At 47.0% G+C, this 24,648-nt stretch overlaps 1 protein-coding gene across 4 annotated transcripts in view; it reads right to left on the bottom strand.

The window, feature by feature from the left end:
* Positions 1–24,648, bottom strand: part of slc37a1 (solute carrier family 37 member 1) — a 198,433-nt gene that overhangs the window by 106,246 nt on the left and 67,539 nt on the right. For all 4 annotated transcript variants that reach the window (XM_072513035.1, XM_072513037.1, XM_072513034.1 and 1 more), the window contains 3 exons: positions 19,564–19,710; positions 14,418–14,508; positions 5,201–5,263 (listed from right to left, as the gene is read on the bottom strand). In XM_072513035.1, coding sequence (XP_072369136.1) covers positions 5,201–5,263; positions 14,418–14,508; positions 19,564–19,710 — 301 coding nt within the window. The remainder of the gene's footprint in view (positions 1–5,200; positions 5,264–14,417; positions 14,509–19,563; positions 19,711–24,648) is intronic.

Below are 24,648 nucleotides of genomic sequence, written 5' to 3'. Positions count from 1 at the left end.
TCACAAGGGCGAGGATGAGCCGATTCTTTGAAGGAGTAGAAGAAGATGTGTGTGAACGTTGCGGGGGGGCCCCCGCTCATCACGTTCATATGTTTTGGTTCTGTCCAAAGCTGGAGGATTACTGGAAGGTGGTGTTTAGGGTAATTTCTAAAATGGTGCACGTGAAACTAGACCCGGCCCCCGGGAGGCCATATTCGGGGCGTTGGACCAGCCAGGGTTGGAAACGGGTGCGGAGGCAGATATCATAGCCTTCGCCTCGTTGATCGCCCGAAGGCGGATCCTGACAGGTTGGAGAGCAACCTCCCCACCCTGTGCCCTGGCGTGGCGGGGGGATCTGTTGGAATTCTTCACTCTTGAGAAGGTTAAGTTTGAACTGAGGGGAAGGATGGAGGGGTTCTACAATTCATGGGCATTATTCATTATGTACTTTCAAGAACTGGATAACATCGAACATTAGTTGGGCGGGGTGGGTGGGGGGTGTGGGGGGAGGGGGCAGTGTGTGTTAATGGTGACTATGGGTGATCCGTGATTCCTTTTTGACATTTGTTTATGTGAACATGCGGGCTCACGTTTGGGGTTTGGTGGGAGGATGGGATCGTTGTTATTGTTATGGGGATTGACATATTTGTTACTGATTATTGTTTATTGTTGGTGGGTGTAAATTTGGGAGAAAATGTGAAAAAGGAGAATAAAAAATATTTATAAATAAGGAGTTGTTCATTTTGCACAGAGATGAGAATTTGTTTCTCTCAGGGGTATGAGACGTTGGAACTCTCTTCCACAAAAGGCAGTGGAAGCAGAGTTTTGAATATTTTTGAGGCAAAGGCGAGATAGATTCTTGATGAAGAGGGAGTGCAAGCTTATCGGGGTCGGCAGGAATGTGGGGTTAAAGTTACAATCAGATCAGCCGTGGTTTAATTGAATAGCAGAACAGACTCGAGGCGCTCCTGATTGCTATGTTTGTTTGTACCTTCAAAGAACAGATACTCTGGATAGTGACAAAGGTATCTGCTCTCAGAAGGGAACAGTAGGGGAAACAAATCCAGAGCTTCTGGAGACGAAAGATATAAAGATTACGGTAAAGAAGAAAGTGTGTTTCTGACAGGTGTCAAGTGGATAATACTATGCAGAACCAGGTTCAAAGGGGAAGTGAAAAACAAATAAGAGGAGCAAAGAGAGAGTATGTAAACAGGCTGACAGCCAGCAGGAAAACAAATCCCAAAGTTTCTACCGGCATTCCAATAGGAAAGAGGTGGTGAAAGGAGTAGTCTGGAATCGAGATCAAAACAGAGACTTACACATGGAGGCAGGAGGCTTGGTAAAGGTAATAAGTTAATATTTTGTATTTATCTTTCCCAAGGTGGAAGATGCTGCCCGGACCTCTGGGGAGGTGGAGGCATCGTGGTATTGTCACTGGACCAGTAATCCATGGACCCAGGATACAAATCTGTGACCCGGGTTCCAATCCCACCCCAGCAGATGGTGGAATTAAAACTCAATAACATCTCTGGAATTAAAACTCTAATGTTGACATGAACCCATTGTGAATTGTTGACACAAATGGGAACCAGGTGGGAGAGAGGGGAAACACAGCCAAAGTCGATGGGGGAAGAAAATAAAGGGGAGAAGGGAAGAGGAGAGAAAGAGGGGGAACCCCCCCCCCCCCAAAAAAAATGACCAGGGGTGGACACAAAGGGGGGAGGGCCCACGCGCCGAGTCAGACGGCGGCAGAGTGTAAATAGGACAAGTTAAGGGAGGAACAAACCTTTCTGTATAATGCAGCAAATTAACACGGCCAACAATGTACATAACTGTTTATAAATTTTGAAAATGCCAATAAAAAGATTTTTTTTAAAAGAGTGAGGGGGGATCTCATAGAAACGTACAAAATTCGAACAGGATTAGACAGGGTAGAGTCAGGAAGAATGTTCCCGATGGTGGGGGAGTCCAGAACTAGGGGTTATTGTTGGGGATAAACGGGGATACCTTTTAGGGCTGATGTTAGGAGAATATCATCATCCAGAGAGCGGTGAATCTGTGGAATTTGCTACCACAGAAAGTAGCTAAGGCCAAAACGTTGTGCAATTTCAAGAAGAAAAACATAGAACATAGAAAATACAGCACAGAACAGGCCCTTCGGCCCACGATGTTGTGCCGAACCTTTGTCCTGGATTTAAGAAATTTGATTTTCTTTTCTAAATTTAGAGTACCTAATTAATTTTTTCCAATTAAGGGGCAATTTAGTGTGGCCAATCCACCTAGCCTGCACATCTTTGGGTTGTGGGGGCGAAACCCACGCAGACACGGGGAGAATGTGCAAACTCCACACGGACAGTGACCCTGAGCCGGGATCGAACCTGGGACCTCGGTGCCATGAGGCAGCAGTGATAGCCACTGCACCACTGTGCTGCACAAGAAGCAATTAGATATAGCTCTTGGGGCTAAAGGGGTCAAGGGATATGGGGGGGTGGGAAGAGAGAGGCAGGATCAGGGTATTGAACTTGATGATCAGCCGTGGTCAGAATGAATGACGGAGCAGGCTCGAAGGGCCGAATGGCCTCCTCCTGCTCCTATTTTCTATGTTTCTATGTTCAACGGGGGTGCTCGTATTCAGCGAGTTTAATCATTGCCATAACTATGCAGGTTATGACATGTCTGGAAAGTCAGATAGGACAAAACTATTCCCAGGGGTGCAAGAGTACCCAGTGGAGTGATGCAGTGACAACAATCTCTCCCTCAATGCCAGCAAAACTAAAGAGCTGGTAATTGACTTCAGGAAGCAAAGTACTGTACACACCCCTGTCAGCATCAACGGGGCCGAGGTGGAGATGGTTAAGTTTCAAATTCCTAGGGGTGCACATCTCCAAAACCTGTCCTGGTCCACCCACGTCGACGCTACCACCAAGAAAGCACAACAGCGCCTATATTTCCTGAGGAAACAAAGAAATTCGGCATGTCCACATTGACTCTTACCAACCTTTACTGGTGCACCATAGAAAGCATCCTATCGGGCTGCATCACAGCCTGGTATGGCAACTGCTCGGCCCAGGACCGCAAGAAACTACAGAGAGTCGTGAACATCGCCCAGTCCATCACATGAACCTGCCTCCCATCCATTGACTCCATCTACACCTCCCGCTGCCTGGGGAAAGCGGGCAGTATAATCAAAGATCCCTCCCACCCGGCTTACTCACTCTTCCAACTTCTTCCATCGGGCAGGAGATACAGAAGTCTGAGAACACGCACAAACAGACTCAAAAACAGCTTCTTCCCCACTGTCACCAGACTCCTAAATGACCCTCTTATGGACTGATTTCATTAACACTACACCCTGTATGCTTCACCCGATGCCGGTGCTTATGTAGTTACATTGTATATGTTGTGTTGCCCTATTATGTATTTTCTTTTATTCCCTTTTCTTCTCATGTACTTAATGATCTGTTGAGCTGCTCGCAGAAAAATGCTTTTCACTGTACCTCGGTACACGTGACAATAAACAAATCCAAATCGAAGGATCGAGATCGAGAGGGCACAGATTGAAAAGGAGTAACATGTGGAAAAACGGTTTAGCCAGTGAGTGTTTTTTAAACTTCATTGACAGGTTGTGGGTATCGCTAGATGGGCCAGCATTATTGTCCATCCCTAATAAGCCTTCAACTGAGTAGTTACTGAGTCATGTCAGATGGCATTTCAGAGATACCACATTGCTGTGGGTTTGGAGTCACATGTAGGCCAGAGAGACGCGGAGCGTCTGCCAGAGACGCGGAGCGTCTGCCAGAGACGCGGAGCGTCTGCCAGAGACGCGGAGCGTCTGCCAGAGACGCGGAGCGTCTGCCAGAGACGCGGAGCGTCTGCCAGAGACGCGGAGCGTCTGCCAGAGACGCGGAGCGTCTGCCAGAGACGCGGAGCGTCTGCCAGAGACGCGGAGCGTCTGCCAGAGACACGGAGCGTCTGCCAGAGACACGGAGCGTCTGCCAGAGACACGGAGCGTCTGCCAGAGACACGGAGCGTCTGCCAGAGACACGGAGCGTCTGCCAGAGACACGGAGCGTCTGCCAGAGACACGGAGCGTCTGCCAGAGACACGGAGCGTCTGCCAGAGACACGGAGCGTCTGCCAGAGACACGGAGCGTCTGCCAGAGACACGGAGCGTCTGCCAGAGACACGGAGCGTCTGCCAGAGACACGGAGCGTCTGCCAGAGACACGGAGCGTCTGCCAGAGACACGGAGCGTCTGCCAGAGACACGGAGCGTCTGCCAGAGACACGGAGCGTCTGCCAGAGACACGGAGCGTCTGCCAGAGACACGGAGCGTCTGCCAGAGACACGGAGCGTCTGCCAGAGACACGGAGCGTCTGCCAGAGACACGGAGCGTCTGCCAGAGACACGGAGCGTCTGCCAGAGACACGGAGCGTCTGCCAGAGACACGGAGCGTCTGCCAGAGACACGGAGCGTCTGCCAGAGACACGGAGCGTCTGCCAGAGACACGGAGCGTCTGCCAGAGACACGGAGCGTCTGCCAGAGACACGGAGCGTCTGCCAGAGACACGGAGCGTCTGCCAGAGACACGGAGCGTCTGCCAGAGACACGGAGCGTCTGCCAGAGACACGGAGCGTCTGCCAGAGACACGGAGCGTCTGCCAGAGACACGGAGCGTCTGCCAGAGACACGGAGCGTCTGCCAGAGACACGGAGCGTCTGCCAGAGACACGGAGCGTCTGCCAGAGACACGGAGCGTCTGCCAGAGACACGGAGCGTCTGCCAGAGACACGGAGCGTCTGCCAGAGACACGGAGCGTCTGCCAGAGACACGGAGCGTCTGCCAGAGACACGGAGCGTCTGCCAGAGACACGGAGCGTCTGCCAGAGACACGGAGCGTCTGCCAGAGACACGGAGCGTCTGCCAGAGACACGGAGCGTCTGCCAGAGACACGGAGCGTCTGCCAGAGACACGGAGCGTCTGCCAGAGTGGCTTAGTGAGCCGCATCCAGCCACTGGGCCGTACCTTGGACAAGCTTGCACTGACTCATGCTAATATAACACTGTAAACATCTAACACTCCAAACAAAGCCTCAACTCCGGGCCTTCTGCCAACTCTGATTATGCAACAACTGGGAGTTTGCGAAAGCACCTGGTGCTCTCCTTCCTTTCATCAACAATTAACAGGTTATAACATCGTCATGCTTCGAGTGATTGGGATAACTCATACCTATGATTCCACCCACGTCAAACAGTGTTGAAACATCTCCAGCCTTTTTGGCATCAAAGTGTTCTGTAAAAACAAAGTAAATTAAATGTTAAGGCAGAAAAATATTTCAAACTGACAGGGTTCTCACTATTTCCTACTGCTTCTCACAGAAACCCTTTACAGAAATACATGTGGGACAACACCCTGGTCTAGGGCCTGACCAATCCCAGCCCCACTTTACCTGGAGTCTCAACACAGGTGAACTCAAATGATATTTTTAAAATACCCGAGGACCTTGGCTGAGTGCAATAAATTGCAGTCTCCAACTTTGTAAATTTATCACAAATACCTTCAGTTAATTAACAGCACTATAACTAAACTGACAAGAATGTAAATGGCTACCTAATACCCCTTACCCAACCCTCCCTTTCCAACTCGTCCCCACTCTGCACGCACGCACGCAGACAGACAACACTGCGGGAAAGAGTGGTGGAGAGGGAGGAAAAGTGATGATTAAGTTAAAGGATAAAGAATCTCTGGTCCACTAGGATGGTTTTCAGTTAAAGTCTTTCAAGAGTGCAATCTTTGGCTTCGATGCTTCTTCCTTCAAAGCTTGAAAGGGTTTTCTCTGGCAGGGCTGTCTACTTCGTAGATCTAATATTATTTCAACTATATAGTAAAGATGTGCCAGGCACTCACTGATATTAGAACAATAAAACAGTCCTTTACTTCAACAGAGAGAAAGTTCCATCTCCTTTCAACATCCAGTCACTTCTGACCAGCTCTCCCAGATGCATCCTGCAGGAACCAATCACTGGCTATTGGAAACCAGAAGACGGTCCTTGGCCAACCCACAGATTGCCAGCCAGACAGACAGAGGGAGAGTAGGAAGGCAGTGCAGGGGTCCCCTGCTGTCATCTCCATTCAAAACAGATATAAACCGTTTTGGATACTGTTGGGGGAGATGGCTCACCAGGGGAAGGCAGCAACAGCCAGGTTCATGGCACCGTGGCTGGCTCTGCTGCGCAGGAGGGCAGGGAAAATAGTGGTGGAGCTATAGTGATAGGGGATTCACTTGTTAAAGGAGCAGGCAGGCCTTTCTGCGGACGCAATCGAGACTCCAGGATGGTATGTTGCCTCCCTGGTGCAAGGGTCAAGGATGTCTCGGAGCGGCTGCAGGACATTCTGGGGGGGGGGGGGGGGGGGTGGAGGGTGAACAGCCAGCTGTCAGGGCGCACATAGGCACCAACGACATAGGTAAAAGACGGGATGAGTCCTTCAAGCTGAATTTAGGGAGTTAGGAGTTAAACTAAAAAGCAGGACCTCAAAGGTCATAATCTCAGGATTTCTACCAGTGCCACGTGCAAGTCAGAGTAGGAATGTCAGGATAGATAAGATGAATATGTGGCTTGAGGGATGGTGCAAGATGGAAGGAATCAAATTCCAGGGGCACTGGAACCGGTTCTGGGGGAGGTGGGACCAGTACAAACCAAACATCTGCACCTGGGCAGGACTGGAACCAATGTCTGAGGAGGAGTGTTTGCTAGTGTTGTTGGGGAGGGTTTAAACTAATGTGGCAGTGGGTGGGAACCGATGCAGGAAGTCAGAGGGAAGTAAGGTGGAGACAGATAGAAAAGGCAGTGAAGGGAAAGGTGGAAGGCAGAGAAACCAAAGACAAAAATCAAAAAGGGCCACATTACATCATAACTCTAAAAGGGCAATAAATGGCAAAAAAAGAAGCCTGAAGGCTCTGTGTCTTAATGCGAGGAGCATTTGTAATAAGTCTAATGAATTAACTGCGCTGACAATCATTAGCAGATATGATGTAATTGGGATCATGGAGACCTGGCTCCTGGGTGACCAAGGATGGGAACAACATCCAGGGAGATTCAATATTCAGGAAAGATAGAAGGAAAGGAAAGGAAGGTGGGGCAGCATTGCTGCTTAAAGAGGAGATTAACACAATAGTGAGGAAGGACATTAGCCTGGACGATGTGGAATCTGTGTGCCCTCTGGAACACCAGCCCTCTGGAACACCAAAGGGCAAAAACGTTAATGAGAGTTGTGTACAGACCACCAAACAGTAGTTGTGAGGTTGGGGGTGGCATCAAACAGGAAATTAGAGATGCGCGCAGTAAGGGTACAGCAGTTATTAAGGGCGACTTCAATCTGCATATTGATTGGGCTAATCAAACTGGTAGCAGTGCGATGGAGGAGGATTTCCTGGAATGTGTAAGGGATAGTTTTCACGACAACTAGAGAGCAGGCCATCCTAGACTGCTTATTGTGCAAGGAGAGGATTAATTAGCAATGTGGCGGTGCAAGATCTTTTAGGGAAGAGTGACCATAATATGGTAGAATTCGTCATCAAGATGGAGAGCGACACAGTTAAGTCTGAACTTAAAGAAAGCTAATTTTGAAGGTATGAAATTTGCATTGGCTAGAATAAGCTGGCAAAGGACACTTAAGGGGTTGACGGTGGATAGGCAATGGCAGAAATTTAAAGAACACTAATTGACTCCAGAGTAAGACGGGGAAGGTGGCTGAACCGTGGCTAACAGGGAAATCAGGGAGAGTGTTAAACCCAAAGAGGAGGCAAATAAATTGGCCAGAAAGAGCAGCAAGCCCGAGGCCTGGGAGAAATTTAAAATTCAGCAGAGGAGGACAAAGGGTTTAATTCAGAAGGAGAAAATAGAAAGGAGGGTAAGCTTGCAGAAAACATAAAAACTGACTGCAAAAGCTTCTATAGATATGTGAAGAGAAAAAGACTGGTGAAGACAAATGTAGGACCCTCACAGTTAGAATCAGGGGAATTCATGATGGGCGACAAAGAGATGGCAGACCAGTTGAACAAATACTTTGGATCTGTCTGCACTAAGGGCACAAATAACCTTCCGGAAATACTAGGGGACAGAGGGTCTAGCATGAAGGAGGAACTGAAGGAAATCTTTATTATTCAGGAAATTGTGTTGGGGAAATTGATGGGATTAAATCCCCAGGGCCTGGTGTTCTGCATCCCAGAGTACTTAAGGAAGTGGCCCGAGAAATAGTGGATGCATAGGGTGATCATTTTCCAAAATTCTATAGACTCTGGAAGAGTTCCAAAGGATTGGAGGGTAGCTAACGTAACCCCACTTTTGAAAAAAGGAGGGGTTGAAAAAAAACGGACAATTACAGACCGGTTAGCCTGACATTGGTGGTGGAGAAAGTGCTGGAGTCAATTATTCAGGATAAAATAACCGAGCATTTGAAAAGCGGGGACAGGATCGGTCCAAGTCAACACGGATTCACGAAAGGGTCGACAAATCTTCTGGAAGTTTTTGAGGATATGACCAGTAGAGTGGACAAGGGTGAACCAGTGGATGTTGTGTATCTGGACTTTCAAAAGGCTTTTGACAAGGTCCCACACAAGAGATTAGTGAGCAAAATTAAAGCTCATCGTATTGGGGAAATGTATTGGCAAGGATAGAGAACTGGTTGGCAGACAGGAAGCAAAGAGTGGGAATAAACGGGTCCTTTTCAGAGTGGTTGACAGTGACTAGTGGAGTACCGCAGGGTTCAGTGCTGGGGGCCCAGCTCTTCACAATATACATTAATGATTTGGACGATGGAATTGCAATATCTCCAAATTTGCAGACGACACTAAGCTGGGTGGCAGTGCGTGCTGAGGAGGATGCAAAGAGGCTGCAGGGCGACTTGGGCAGGCTGGCTGAGTGGGCAAATACTTGGCAAATGCAATATAATGTGGGTAAATGTGAGGTTATCCAGTTTGGTGGAAATAACAGGAAGGCAGATTATCTGAATGGTGGCAGTTTATAAAAAGGGGAAGTGTAACGAGACGTGGGTGTGATGGTGGAACAGTCGCTGAAGGTTGGCATTCGGGTACAGCAGGCGGTGAGGGAAGCTAATGGCACGCTGGCCTTCATAGTGAGAGGGTTTGAGTATAGGAGGAGGGATGTCTTGCTGCAGTTATACGGGGCCTTGGTGAGGCCACACCTTGCATATTGTGGCAGTTTTAGTCTCCTAGTTTGAGGAAGGACATTCTTGCTATTGAGGGTGTCCAGCGAAGGTTCACCAGACTAATTCCCGGGATGGCAGGACTGACAGATGAAGAAAGACTGGATGGACTGGGCTCGTACTGACTGGAGTTTAGAAGAATGAGAGGGGATCTCATAGAAACATAGAAAATCCTGATGGGACTGAACAGGCGAGATGCGGGAAGAATGTTCCGGATGTTGGGAACGTCCAGAACTAGGAGTCACAGCCTAGGAATAAGGGGTCAGCCATTCAGGACTGAGATGAGGAAGAACTTCTTCTCTCAGAGAGCTGTGAACTTGTGGAATTCTCTCCCACAGAAAGCTGTTGGGGTCAGTACGTTGGATATGTTCAAGAGGCAGCTGGACGTGGCCCTTGCGGCTAAAGGGATCCAGGGGAATGGAGAGAAAGGGGGAGTGGGAGACTGAATTTGCACGATCAGCCTTGACCACATTGAATGGTGGTGCAGACTCGAAGGGCCGAATGGCCCACTCCTGCACCTATTTTCTACGTTTCTATGAACCAACTTCCTCCAAAGCCAGTTCTTCAGATTCCCTCGGTGCCGGTGAGTCTGTATTCTCTCCAAAAACAGATCCTGAATCCAGCCCCACAACTCAACACCCCTCCCCCTGCCATTAACAGTACAGCTCGGACCCTCTTTCCAGCTCTCTCCAGCTCTAACAAAGAACAATACAGCACAAGAACAATACAGCATAGGGGCAGCACGGTGGTGCAGTGGTTAGCACTGCTGCCTACGGCGCTGAGGACCCGGGTTCGAATCCCGGCTCTGGGTCACTGTCCGTGTGGAATTTGCACATTCTCCCCGTGTCTGCGTGGGTTTCGCCCCCACAACCCAAAAGATGTGCAGGATAGGTGGATTGGCCACGCTAAATCGCCCCTTAATTGGAAATAATAATTGCGTACTCTAAATTTATAAAAAAAGAACAATACAGTACAGGAACAGGCCCTTCGGCCCTCCAAGCCTGTATCGGTCATGATACCACCCTTGGCCAAAACCCTCAGCACTTCCTTGTGCCATGTCCCTCTATACCCATCCTATCCATGTGTTTGTCAAGATGCCTTTTGAATGGCGTTAATGTATCTGCTTCCACAGCCTCCCCTGGCAACGCGTTCCAGGCACTCACCACCCTCTGTGTAAAAAACCTGCCTCGCACATCTCCTCTAAACTTTGCTCCACGGACCTTAAACCTCTGCCCCAAGGTGACTGACCCCTCCACCCTGGGAAAGAGTGCCTGCCCATCCACTCTGTCCACGCCCCTCATAATCTTGTAGGCGTCTATCAAGTCGCCCCATAACCTCTGTCTTTCTAATGAAAACAGTTAGAGTCTATTTAGCCTCTCCACATAGCTCACACCCTCCAGACTAGGCAACATCCTGGTAAACCTCCTCTGCACCCTCTCCATAGCCTCCACATCCTTCTGGTAGTGTGGCGACCAGAATTGTGCGCAATATTCCAAGTGCGGCCTTACCAAGGTTCTATACAACTGTAGCGTGACTTGCCAGTTTTTATACTCGATGCCCCGTCCAATGAAGGCAAGCATTCCGTATGCTTTCTTGACTACCTTGTCCGCTTGTGTTGCCACCTTCAAACATCTGTGGGCCTGCACGCCCAGAGATCTCAGACTTTCTATATTCCCAAGAGTTGTGCATTTACGGTATATTTCCCCTCTATGTTAGACCTACCAAAATTCATTACCTCACATTTGTCCGGATTAAACTCCATTTGCCATTTCTTTGCCCAAGTCTCCAACCTATCTATGTCCTGCTGTATCCTCTGACAATCCTCAACACTAATTATGGGCAGCACGGTAGCACAGTGGCTCGCACTGTGGCTTCACAGCGCCAGGGTCCCAGGTTCGATTCCCCACTGGGTCACTGCCTGTGCGGAGTCTGCACGTTCTCCCAGTGTCTGTGAGGGTTTCCTCCGGGTGCTCCAGTTTCCTCCCACAGTCCAAAGACGTGCAGGTTAGGTGGATTGGCCATTATAAATTGCCCTTAGTGTCCAAAATGGTTATGAGGGGTTATTGGGTTACGGGGATAGGGTGGAATTGCGGGCTTAAGTGGGTCGTTACAGACACGATGGGCCGGTGCAGACACGATGGACCAAATGGCCTCCTTCTGCACTGGATGTTCTATGTTCTATCTACCACTCCACCAACCTTGGTGTCATCCGCAAATTTACTAATCTGATCAGCTATATTTTCCTCCAAATAGTTTGTGTACACCACAAACAACAGAGGCTCCAGCACAGATCCCTGTGGAACACCACAGTCACAAACTTCCATTCAGAAAAACACCCTTCTATTGCTACCCTTTCGTACCTGTCTGCCATAAGGCACCTTGACAAAGGCTTTACTGAAGTCCATGTAAACAACATCCACTGCCCTCATCAATCACCTTTGTGACCTCCTCAAAAATCACGATCAAGTTAGTGAGGCACGACCTCCCCTTCACAAAACCATGCTGTCGATCACTTATGAGTCCATTTGTTTCCAAATGGGCATAAATACTGTCCCTGAGAATTCTCTCCAATAATTTACCTCCTACCGACGTGAGGCTCACCGGCCTATAGTTTCCAGGATTATCCCTGCTACCTTTCTTAAACAGGGGTACCGCATTGGTTATTCTCCAGTCCTCTGGGGTCTCACCTGGAGCCAATGAGGATGCAAAGATGTCAGTCAAGACCCCAGTAGTTTTCTCCCTTACTTCCCTCAGTATTCTGGGGTAAATCCCATCCAGCCCAGGAGACTTATCTACCTTAATATCTTTTAAACGACCCAATACCTCCTCCTTTTTGATGTTAACATGATCCAGACTGTCCACACACCCGACCCAAGAATCAATTTCCACAAAGTCACTTTCTTTGGTGAACCTTGATGTAAAGTATTCATCTAGTACCTCGCCCATTTCCTCTGGCTCGACACATAGATTCCCCCCACTGTCGTTAAGTGGTCCAATCCTTTCCCTGGCCACCCTCTTGCTTTTTACATACGAATAAAAAGCTTTGGTATTCACCTTAATCCTACTTGCCAACGACTTTTCATGATCCCTCCTAGCCCTCCTAATTTCCCGCTTTAGTACCTTCCTACTTTCTTTATACTCCTCAAGGGTTTCGACTGTCCCCACCCTTCTCGACCATACAAAAGCCTCCTTGTTCTTTCTGATGAGGTTCACAATATCCCTCGTTATTCAAGGCTCCCTAAATTTCCCATACTTACCCTTCGTTCTCTCAGGAATGTGACTTTCCTGAATCCTAATCAACTGTTGCTTGAAAAATTCCCACATGTCCGATGTTGATTTACCTTCCAACAGCCGCACCCAATCCAAATTCTTCAATTCCTAATGTTATCGTAATTTGCCTTTCCCCAGTTTAGCACCTTAACGCGAGGGTTACCCTCATCCTTATCCAAAAGTACCCTAAAACCTACGGAATTGTGGTCACTACTCCCAAAATGTTCCCCGACTGAAACCTCAACCGCCTGTCCAGGCTCACACCCCAATACCAGGTCCAGTACTGCCCCTTCCCTAGTTGGGCTACCTACATATTGCGTCAAGAAGCCTTCCTGGTGTAAAAAGATTTTTTTTTAAAAAAAGAAGCCTTCCTGGATACAACTTACAAACTCTGCCCCATCCAAGCCCCCAGCACTAAGTGAGTCCCAGTCAATTTAGGGGAAATTAAAATTCCCTACCACAACAACCGCCATATTTGCACCTTTCCAAAATCTCTCTACCTAGCTGCTCCTCTATCACTCGCTGACAGTTGGGGGGCCTGTAATAAACCCTTAACATTGTGATTTCCCCCTTCCTGTTCCTGAGCTCTACCCAGATTGCCACATTGTCGAGCCCTCCGAGGTGTCCTCCCGCAGGACGGCTATAATATTTTCCTTAACCAGTAATGCTACTCCCCCACCCCTTTTACATCCCCCTCTATCTCTCCTGAAGCATCTATATCCTCCAACGTTCAGCTGCCAATCCTGCCCTTCCTTTAACCACGTTTCTGTGATAGCCACAACATCATAGTTGTCATGTGAGTGTCCCTTTAAGAAAGGTTTTTGTCTTATCACATGGCTTCAGTGATGTAATTGTGTGGGTGGAGCTGGGCTGTGGCTGTGTGAGGTTTTTGGTTTCGCTTTCACATTTGACTGCTGTGGACTGAGACAAGAGAAAGTGTTTTGGCCTGTCTCTCTCTAGTTTCATTTTAAATATCTGTTCCAGTAAAAATCACCTTGGTGGTGGCTTTGGATATAGTTTGCTTTCCGGTTTGAACCTGGTGAGACGGGGTCAGAATCTCCGGGAAAGCCAGTCTTATTCAAGTGAGAATGCAGAGTGCTGGGCCACGCCCTTGAAAAGGGGTTTTTGTTTTATGGGATTTTGTTTTTGAATTGGAACAGTTAAGGGGGAATTCATTAAGGGTTATACATAGATTACTGCAGCTCTGTGAGGTCCTTATGTTTATAATTGATAAAAATTATTGCTGTGTATTTATATAAATGTTAACTAAGTTCTTAGAATAAAGCTTGTTTTGGATAAAGTGTCTGGGAAGACTGTTGAATCACACCTGAAGTGAAGGCTCTTGGGTTCATCAAAGCCAAATTCAACACCAAGGTTGTAGGTCAGGTGGACTTCATAACAGAGGAGTTTTTAAACCCTGGCCCATAACAGGTCCAATCATAGACTCTTTGACAAAGAGTCATCCAGACTTGAAATGTTAGCTCCTCTCTCTCTCCACAGATGCTGTCCGATGTGCTGAGATTTTCCAGTAATATCTGTTCTTGTTTCACATTCCAGCATCTGCAGTAATTTGCTTTTATCCTGGAACACACTGTCCTGGCTAGCAGGCTGCCTCCGCTTACGTCCACTGCTTAAAGGCACATTCATATTATGAATCAACGGACCAAAAATAATAAAATAAAACAAAAGAAATGGGAACAAAGGGAAATTAAAAGGAACACATGGCACACTGCCATACTTTATAGTTTTAAATGTGCGGTACACCGTCATACACTCTGACTGTTGCTGTTGTATCAGGGAAGGTGCTGTCACTTCCAAATGTTATATCCTTTGTTAAAGGAAGAGCTGTACTTTTAATCAGCATCAAACACACATCAGTGCAATTTGGAATAATTCCAACACAACCCAAGCCACTGCAAGCACAGCACTGGTTTCAGACATTGCTACTTACCTTTGTTGGCAAGATACATTGGAAGCCAGAAAAGGAATGTGTAACTGACCAGTTTGGCAAAGAGCAGACACAAGGAGAATTCCACCACACCCTGCAAAACACAACCAGACAAATAACTGTCGACACAAAAATAGGAAAAGACTGGACAATCGCAGCAGGTCTGAGACAAGGAGGGAAATGAGCAGCCTTTTGTGTCACCACAATGAATTATAAATTTGGAATGCCCTGCCTGAAAGGCTGGTAGAAGCTGATTCATTTGAAAGCTTCAATGGAATTGAATCACCCTTTAAAAAGGAACAATTTACAGGGGTGGCGCAGTGGTTAGCACTGCTGCCTCACGGCACCAAGGATCCGGGTTAGGTCCCAGCCCCGGGTCACTGCCCATGCGGAGTTTGCACATTCTCCCCGTGTCTGCGTGGGTCTCACCCCCACAACCCAAAAATGTGCAGGGTAGGTGGATTGGCCAAAATTGCCCCTAGATTCGAAAAATTTAAAAAATACACAATTTACAGGGAAATAGGTGAAGAACAAGTCAGGAGTGTGATGGAATACTCTCCACTTGCCTGGATGAGCAGCTCCAACAACACTCAGGGAGCTCGACACCATCCAGGACAAAGCAGCCGCTTGATTGGCACCACATCCATCATCTTAGACATCTACTGCCTCCACCACTGACGCACAGTGACAGCCGTGTGTACCATCTGCATGATGCACTGCAGCAACTCACCAAGGTTCCTGAGGCAGCACCCACACCCAGCACCATCTAGAAGGACAAGAGCAGCAGATACCTGGGAACCCCACCACCTGGAGGTTCCCCTCCAAGTCACTCACCACCCTGACTTGGAAATATATCGGCCGTTCCTTCACTGTCACTGGGTCAAAATCATCAAACTCCCTCTCTAACAGCACAGTGGGTGTACCTGCGTCACAAGGACTGCAGCGGTTCAAGAAGGCAGCTCACCACCACCCAATGAACGGCAATTAGAGATGGGAATAAATGCTGGCCTCATCCCATAAATTAATTATAAAAATGATGACGCCTGAAATCCCTGTGGAACTACAACACAACTAAAGTTAGTCCCAAAAGAGGAAATCATGCCAGACAAAGCAGAATTTTTGAAGAGGTGACTATAGTGGAGTGGAAAACGTCTATTTTGTTGTATGGACCTCCAGAAGGCATTTGATACAGTCCCGCATCAGTAACTGAGCTAAAATTGAAGCTCATGGAAGTTATGGTCCTGGGTGGGAAATTGCCTGACTGGCAGGTTATAAAGTCGGAATCTAAGAACATAAGAACTAGGAACAGGAGTAGGCCATCTGGCCCCTCGAGCCTGCTCCGCCATTCAATGAGATCATGGCTGATCTTTGTGGACTCAGCTCCACTTTCCGGCCCGAACACCATAACCCTTAATCTCTTTATTCTTCAAAAAACTATCTATCTTTATCTTAAAAACATTCAATGAAGGAGCCTCTACTGCTTCACTGGGCAAGGAATTCCATAGATTCACAACCCTTTGGGTGAAGAAGTTCCTCCTAAACTCAGTCCTAAATCTACTTCCCCTTATTTTGAGGCTATGCCCCCTAGTTCCGCTTTCACACGCCAGTGGAAACAACCTGCCCGCATCTATCCTGTCTATTCCCTTCATAATTTTATATGCTTCTATAAGATCCCCCCTCATCCTTCTAAATTCCAACAAGTACAGTCCCTGTCTACTCAACCTCGCCTCGTAATCCAACCCCTTCAGCTCTGGGATTAACCTAGTGAATCTCCTCTGCAGCACACCCTCCAGTGCCAGTACGTCCTTTCTCAAGTAAGGAGACCAAAACTGAACACAATACTCCAGATGCGGCCTCACCAACACCCTATACAATTGCAGCATAACCTCCCTAGTCTTAAACTCCATCCCTCTAACAATGAAGGACAAAACTCCATTTGCCTTCTTAATCACCTGGTGCACCTGTAAACCAACTTTTTGCGATTCATGCACTAGCACACCCAGGTCTCTCTGCACAGCAGCATGTTTTAATATTTTATCATTTAAATAATAATCCCTTTTGCTGTTATTCCTACCAAAATGGATAACCTCACATTTGTCAACATTGTATTTCATCTGCCAGACCCTAGCCCATTCATTTAACCTATCCAAATCCCTCTGCAGACTTCCAGTGTCCTCTGCACTTTTTGCTTTACCACTTATCTTAGTGTCGTCTGCAAACTTGGACACATTGCCCTTGGTCCCCAACTCCAAATCATCTATGTAAATTGTGAACAGTTGTGCGCCCAACACTGATCCCTGAGGGACACCACTAGCTACTGATTGCCAGAGAAACACCCATTAAGCCCCACTCTTTGCTTTCTATTAATTAACCAATCCTCTATCCATGCTACTACTTTACCCTTAATGCCATGCATCTTTATCTTATACAGCAACCTTTTGTGTGGCACCTTGTCAAAAGCTTTCTGGAAATCCAGATATACCACATCTATTGGCTCCCCGTTATCTACCGCATTGGTAATGTCCTCAAAATATTCCAGTAAATTAGTTAGGCACGACCTGACCTTTATGAACCCATACTGCGTCTGTCCACTGGGACAATTTCCATCCAGATGCCTCGCTATTTCTTCCTTGATGATAGATTCCAGCATCTTCCCTACTACCGAAGTTAAGCTCACTGGCCGATAATTACTCGCTTTATGACTCACTCCTTTTTTAAACAGTGGTGTCACGTTTGCTAATTTCCAATCCGCCGGGACCACCCCAGAGTCTAGTGAATTTTGGTAAATTATCACTAGTGCATTTTCAATTTCCCTAGCCATCTCTTTTAGCACTCTGGGATGCATTCCATCAGGGCCAGGAGACTTGTCTACCTTTAGCCCCATTAGCTTGCCCATCACTACCTCCTTAGTGATAACTATCCTCTCAAGGTCCTCACCTGTCATAGCCTCATTTCTATCAGTCACTGGCATGTTATTTGTGTCTTCCACTGTGAAGACCGACCCAAAAAACCTGTTCAGTTCCTCAGCCATTTCCTCATCTCCCATTATTAAATCTCCCTTCTCATCCTCTAAAGGACCAATATTTACCTTAGCCACACTTTTTTGTTTTATATATTTGTAGAAATAATGGGCAAGTTCTCTAATTGGTAGTATGCCCCTCAAAGGTGTGTATCGGGACCTCAACTACTCATTGTATCGAGTAACGACTCAGATAATAGAATTCAAAGACACATCTTCCCTGACACAATGATAGGTGGCGTGTCTGCGTGGGTTTCCTCCCACAGTCCAAAGATGTGCAGGTTAGGAGGATTGGCCATGATAAATTGCCCCTTCATGTCCAAAAAGTGAAGTTGGAACCATAAAGTTAGAGATTTTAACAGATTAAATGGGCTAAACTGTGGCAAAGTGGATTTTAATTTGACTGTAGGTTAACCGAATTGGATCTAAAAGGGAGAGAATAGGGCACTTTCAAAATGGTGAAAAGTTAGAAACATCTGGTGTTTAAAACGATGGGGGGGGTCCAGGTAGATAAATTATTAAAATATCACAAACAGGTATAGAAAGCAATATAAAAGACTAATGGAACAACGGCCTCATAGTTCGTGGATTTTTACGCAAAGAGTAGTGAGGCCGTGGAATGCCCTACCTGCTACAGTAGTGAACTCGCCAACATTGAGGGCATTTAAAAGTTTATTGGATAAACATATGGATGATAATGGCATAGTGTAGGTTAGATGGCTTTTGTTTCGGTGCAACATCGTGGGCCGAAGGGCCTGTACTGCGCTGTATTGTTCGATGTTCGATGTTCTATTAGAATACAATGGGGCTGCTGCCACGTTTCAGCTACGCAAAGCCTTGGTTAAACAACACCCAGAGTACGGAGAGCAGCTCGACGCACACACCTTGGAAGGATTAAAGCAAAATACTACAGAGAGCAGACAGAAACAGAGTTAATGCTTCTAGTCCAATATTTCTGAAGGTGAGCCATCTCGGACCTGAAACATTAACTTTTTCTCTCTCCATAGACGTTGCCAGGCCTGCTGTGTTGTTACCTGGGGAAGGACATATTGACTGGGAAGGGAGTGCAGTGTAGATTTACCAGAATGAAACCTGGGATCCACAGGTTAAATTACGAGAAATGATTGCACAAATTAGGGTTGCACTCACTGAAATGGAAAAGATTAAGGAGTGATTTAATTCAACGTTTTAAGATATTAAAGGGAAGTTAGGTAAGACACAGAGATTATTTCAGCTGAGCCAAGGACTAGAGATTAGTCAAAAAATTGGAATCAGACCCCTGCAAAGTGAAATGAGGAAATATTTCTCTGCGCAAAGGGGGTAAAGTTTGTAATCCTCTTCTGCAAACAGCAACTGATGTTAGATCAACTGGAAATGCTAAAACGGAGATGAATAGATCTTTGTTATCCAATGGTATTGAGGGAAATGGGGCTAGAAGTATGGAGTTTGGACATTATTACCTCACACGGTGGAACAGTGGTTAGCACTGCTGCCTCACAGCACCAAGGACCCCGGTTCAATTTCGGCCTTGGGTGACTGTCTGTGTGGGTTTCCTCCACAGTCCAAAGATGTGCAGGTTAGGAGGATTGGCCATGATAAATTGCCCCTTAATGTCCAAAGGTTAGATGGGGGTTACGGGGACAGGGTGGGGGATTGGGCCTAGGTAGGATGCTCTTTCAGAGGGTCAGTGCAGACTCAATGGGCCGAATGGCCTCCTTGTGTACTGTAGAGATTCTATGGAGTGGCAGTGGAACAGGTGCGAGGGGCTGAAAGCCTCCATCTGTTCCTCTGACCCGGCAGGAAAGGTGACATCTTACAAGTATAAACACCATTTCAGATGTTGGTATTAGAATTATTCTAATGTTGGAAGTGGGGCTACCAAATTACAATTAACACATGCCCCCATTTATAATTACTCAGCCTTTGAACTTCTCTGATCGTTCTGTGACGTTAACTCTTTGTTCTTTCCAGAAGAATCAGGATCTGGAAAGGAGTTTGAATTTCCTGATGGTATCTTTGTAAAGAGTTACAACTCGGGTTGAGGTGTATCTCACAGTGAGCCAGTATCACAATGCCAGAATGGAGGAGGCCCACCCCATTGAATGACCCTGATTATAAACGGATACTTACAGGAATTCTCAGGGCTGCGAAGAAACTGATTGCTGCTGGTGCATTTCCTCTCTCCGTGATCACAACAACATGACTGCTCAGTAAACCACTGGATTTGGCTTTGTTCCGATCATCACTGTCCTTCAAAAAACATTCCTGCTCTGGGTCCTGAGTTGTTTTATTAAAAAATTAAATTGAAAGACAAAGTTTCAAATTAAATAAAACTAGGACAAAAGCAGATTAATTACAATTGAAATTAACAGGCGGTGCTGGAAACATCAAGCAGATCCACTCCCGATTCTGCGGGACCCATTGTGAGAAACCGTTACCAAAGCTCATCTCTTCCAGCCCTGCTTTGAATGCCCAGCGCTTTGTGTGCCTATTTGTGACTTCAGCAATTTCAAAGATGGGTTCTATCTCTGAAAACTTCGTTACTTCAGGAGCTGTGGAACTGAGCACATACCTAGTGGGCAAGGCAGCATAATGTTAATAGATTTCATAGATGCAGGAGGCCATTTGGCCCATCGAGTCTGCACCGGCCCTTGGAAAGAGCACCCCACTCAAGCGCACACCTCCTCCACCCCATCCCCTTAACCCAGTAACCCCAATTAACTTTTTTAGACACTAAGGGCAATTTATCATGGCCAATCCACCTAACCTGCACATCTTTGGACTGTGGGAGGAAACCGGAGCACCCGGAGGAAACCCACGCAGACACGGGGAGAATGTGCAGACTCCGCACAGACAGTGACCCAAGCCGGGAATCGAACCTGGGACCCTGGAGCTGTGAAGCAACTGTGCTAACCACTGTGCTTCCGTGCTGCCCTGTGCCCCTAATGGAACTTGATCAGCAACCCAGTGGTCAAGGGGCTCGAAACAGTATCACGAGAAATTGTGAAATTCTCTCCAACACAATGGGCTGTCACCAGACAGAATTGACCATGAAATGTTGCCTGATTTTCTCAGCACCTTGCAGGGAACTAAGCTGCCACCACTGCCCAGGCTCCAATCCCTTAATAGTGGCACATCCCAAAGTACCCCGTCAATGATGCTGACAAGGGACTGTTCAGAGCCGTAAGGTGAAGTAGCTTTCCGTACAGAAAACAAATGAGTTAGAAGCAAACGTACAGCTAAAGGTACAGAGTGTAGCAGCAAGACCGGTTACAAACTGCACAAAATTCACAGATAAATATTCCAGGCTCTAAGATCTTCAGAAAGGACAGTGGAATTGTAATTGATCCAATTACAATTGGAAAGAAGGAAATGTGATCGGTCAGTGGATATAGTATAGATCGAAATGAGGAATAATAAAGGACATAAAACATTCGTGAAATGAAAATCGCCACAGTCCTAGGTGACCACAGGCTGCTTTCCCCTTTGAGGGGGGAGAGCTGACCGGTGGTAATTTAACCCGAGGGTCACCACACCTCAGGCGAGGTTCAAAAGAAGAGGACTTCATGAATAACCTCAGCCGGTACGGGAATTGAACCCACGCTGCTGGCTTCGCTCTGCATCACCAACCAGCTGTCCAGCTGACTGACTCCAAATAGTCTGGGTAAATATGTGGTGCTTCGGACTGTAGTGAGTTTTACAGTTTGGTGGGTCGGGGCCTTACAAATATGGATTTAAGAAAATTACGTCGCTGTAATAGTATGGTTAAAATGAGAGAGTTGAAGTTTGACATGACTGAGATGGAACATAAACTGAGATAGTAAAATCAATGGAGTTTCTGGAATGCATTTGGGACATTCTCCACAATAATAAATTTCAGAATTAACAAGCAATATTTGGAGAGCACAGTGAGTAAAGCAGACATCATTCCCCCACTTTATCAACAGGTACATAGAGGACAACAGCAAGGAAATTATGTTAAATCTGCATAAAATATTGACTCAGCTGCAACATTTTAAAAATTAATTTACGGGATGTGGGAGTCAGTGGCTAGACCAGCATTTATTGCCCGTCTCTAGTTGCCCGAGAAGGTGGGAGTGAGCTGTCGCTTCAGCCGCTGCAGTCTACATGGTGTAGGTACACCCACTGTGCTGTTAGGGAGGGAGTTCCAGGATGTTGTCCCAGTGACAGTGAAGGAGCGGCGATATATTTCCAAGTCAGGGTGGGGAGTGACTTGGAGGGGAACCTCCAGGTGGTGGGGTTCCCGGGTGAACCTTGTAGATGGTGGATGGGCTTTGAGGAGTCGGGCGGTGAGTTACCCGTTGCAGGATTCCCAGCCTCTGATCTGCTCTTGTAGCCACAGTATTAATATGGATAGTCCAGTTCTGTTTCTAGTCAATGGTAACCCCCAGGATGTTGACCTGGGAATGGGGGCATTGCACCCATTTGGGCACACCATACATCCGGAATGATATGAAGGCTTTAGAGAGGGTGAAGAAATAGTTCACAAAAATAGTCCCAGGAGATGGAAAACTTCAGTTACATATAAACATTGGAGAAGTTGGGACTGATCTCTTTGGAGAGCAGGGGAAGCAATGGTATTGTCATTATACTAGACATCCAGAGACCCAGAGCAAAATCTGGGGACTTGGGTTCGTATCCCACCACAGCAGATGGTGAAACTTAAGTTCACTAAAAATCTGGAATTAAACGTCTAATGTGACAATGAAGCCACTGTTGATTGTTGGAAAACACCATCTGGTTCACTCATGTCCTTTAGGGAAGGAAATCTGCTGTCCTTGCCCTGTCTGGCCTACACGTGACTCCAGACCCACTGCAATGTGATGGACTCTGAAATGCCCTCTGAAATGGAGGGAAGTTGTGGATGGGCAATAGATGAGTTTTACGTCGGTGACGGGCTGCATTTCCCAACATTGGGAACATCATTATAGTAAATTAACATATCATTATCATAAATTAACATATCATTATCAAGCCCATACACCAGAATCATTCCCAATCTAAAAAAAACATCCACAGCGACACAATAGAACGGCGTAAAACAACCTGGTCTCCAAAGGGCATGTGCCTGGCGAGCAGGCCTCCCGGGAGAGCTTTGAGGTGAACGCAGTGCTTGGCGGGGGCGCGCTGCTTTGCTCGCTATGCGCTGGAAGCAGAGCCCCGGATCATCACACGTTGGCCACCCACCAGCAATACATCATGGGACCCATAACTCCTGCCCCCACCCCCCTGCAAAGTGCTGCACTGTAAGATAGAGAAAGCCACCATTGTGGTCAGCAGCTTCTACACCACTTTTCCAGCTAACATTGGCCCCCAACATGAGGAAAGTTCCGGTCTGAGAGGGTGATGAAAAAAGGTTCATTCGAAGCATTCAAAGGGAAATTGGACTATTATCTGAAATGGAAGAATGTGCCGGGTTACGGGGAGAAGGGGGGGAAATGGCATCAGGGCAACTCACTTTGAAGCTCAAAAGACTGTGAGAGGTGATATGATTGAAACACAAGATTCTTAGGGGGTCAGACAGGATAAATGTTGGGAAGATGTGGGTCAGTAAATTTGCAGACGATACGAAGATTGGTGGAGTTGTGGATAGGAAGGAGGGCTGTTGTCGGCTGCAAAGAGACATAGATAGGATGCAGAGCTGGGCTGAGAAGTGGCAGATGGAGTTTAACCCTGAAAAGTGTGAGGTTGTCCATTTTGGAAGGACAAATATGAATGCGGAATACAGGGTTAACGGTAGAGTTCTTGGCATTGTGGAGGAGCAGAGAGACCTTGGGGTCTATGTTCATACATCTTTGAAAGTTGCCACTCAAGTGGATAGAGCTGTGAAGAAGGCCTATGGTGTGCTCGCGTTCATTAACAGAGGGATTGAATTTAAGAGCCGTGAGGTGATGATGCAGCTGTACAAAACTTTGGTAAGGCCACATTTGGAGTACTGTGTACAGTTCTGGTCGCCTCATTTTAGGAAGGATGTGGAAGCTTTGGAAAAGGTGCAAAGAAGATTTACCAGGATGTTGCCTGGAATGGAGAGTAGGTCTTACGAGGAAAGGTTGAGGGTGCTAGGCCTTTTCTCATTAGAACGGAGAAGGATGAGGGGCGACTTGATAGAGGTTTATAAGATGATCAGGGGAATAGATAGAGTAGACAGTCAGAGACTTTTTCCCCGGGTGGAACAAACCATTACAAGGGGACATAAATTTAAGGTGAAAGGTGGAAGATATAGGAGGGATATCAGAGGTAGGTTCTTTACCCAGAGAGTAGTGGGGGCATGGAATGCACTGCCTGTGGAAGTAGTTGAGTCGGAAACATTAGGGACCTTCAAGCAGCTATTGGATAGTACATGGATTAAGGTAGAATGATATAGTGTAGATTTATTTGTTCTCAAGGGCAGCACGGTAGCATTGTGGATAGCACAATTGCTTCACAGCTCCAGGGTCCCAGATTCGATTCCGGCTTGGGTCACTGTCTGTGCGGAGTCTGCACGTCCTCCCCGTGTCTGCGTGGGTTTCCTCCGGGTGCTCCGGTTTCCTCCCACAGTCCAAAGATGTGCAGGTTAGGTGAATTGGCCAATGATAAATTGCCCTTAATGTCCAAAATTGCCCTTGGTGTTGGGTGGAGGTGTTGAGTTTGGGTAGGGTGCTCTTTCCAAGAGCCGGTGCAGACTCAAGGGGCCGAATGGCCTCCTTCTGCACTGTAAATTCAATGTTAATCTATGCTTAATCTAGGACAAAGGTTTGGCACAACATCGTGGGCCGAAGGGCCTGTTCTGTGCTGTATTTTCTATGTTCTATGAAGATGTCTTCACTCATGGGAGGGGGTAGGACCAGAGGACATCTGACCATAAGAAACAGGAACAGGAGTAGACCATTCAGTCCCAGAACAGTATAGTGTAGATGGGCTTTAGAGTGGTTTCACAGGTCGGCGCAACATCGAGGGCCGAAGGGCCTGTACTGCGCTGTTATGTTCTATGTTCTAGGGGGGAGCTCATTGCAGACGGATTATAGGAAGGGTTTCTTCTCTCAGTAGTGAATCTTTGGAATTCTTTACCCCAGGAAGTGTGGAGGTCGAGTCCTTGAACATTTTCAAGGCTGAGATCGAGAGGTTTTTAATCAGCTATTTCTGGAAAGTTACTTGTATCCTGTACAGTGAAGACTAACGCAATAATTTGTGAATTTCATCTGCCATCACCTTACT

Source organism: Scyliorhinus torazame, chromosome 8 (genome assembly GCF_047496885.1).
Source record: "Scyliorhinus torazame isolate Kashiwa2021f chromosome 8, sScyTor2.1, whole genome shotgun sequence".
NCBI classification, from domain to species: domain Eukaryota; kingdom Metazoa; phylum Chordata; class Chondrichthyes; order Carcharhiniformes; family Scyliorhinidae; genus Scyliorhinus; species Scyliorhinus torazame.
The sequence above is the reverse complement of the archived record's forward strand: the minus strand, read 5'-3'. Positions and strand labels throughout refer to the sequence as shown.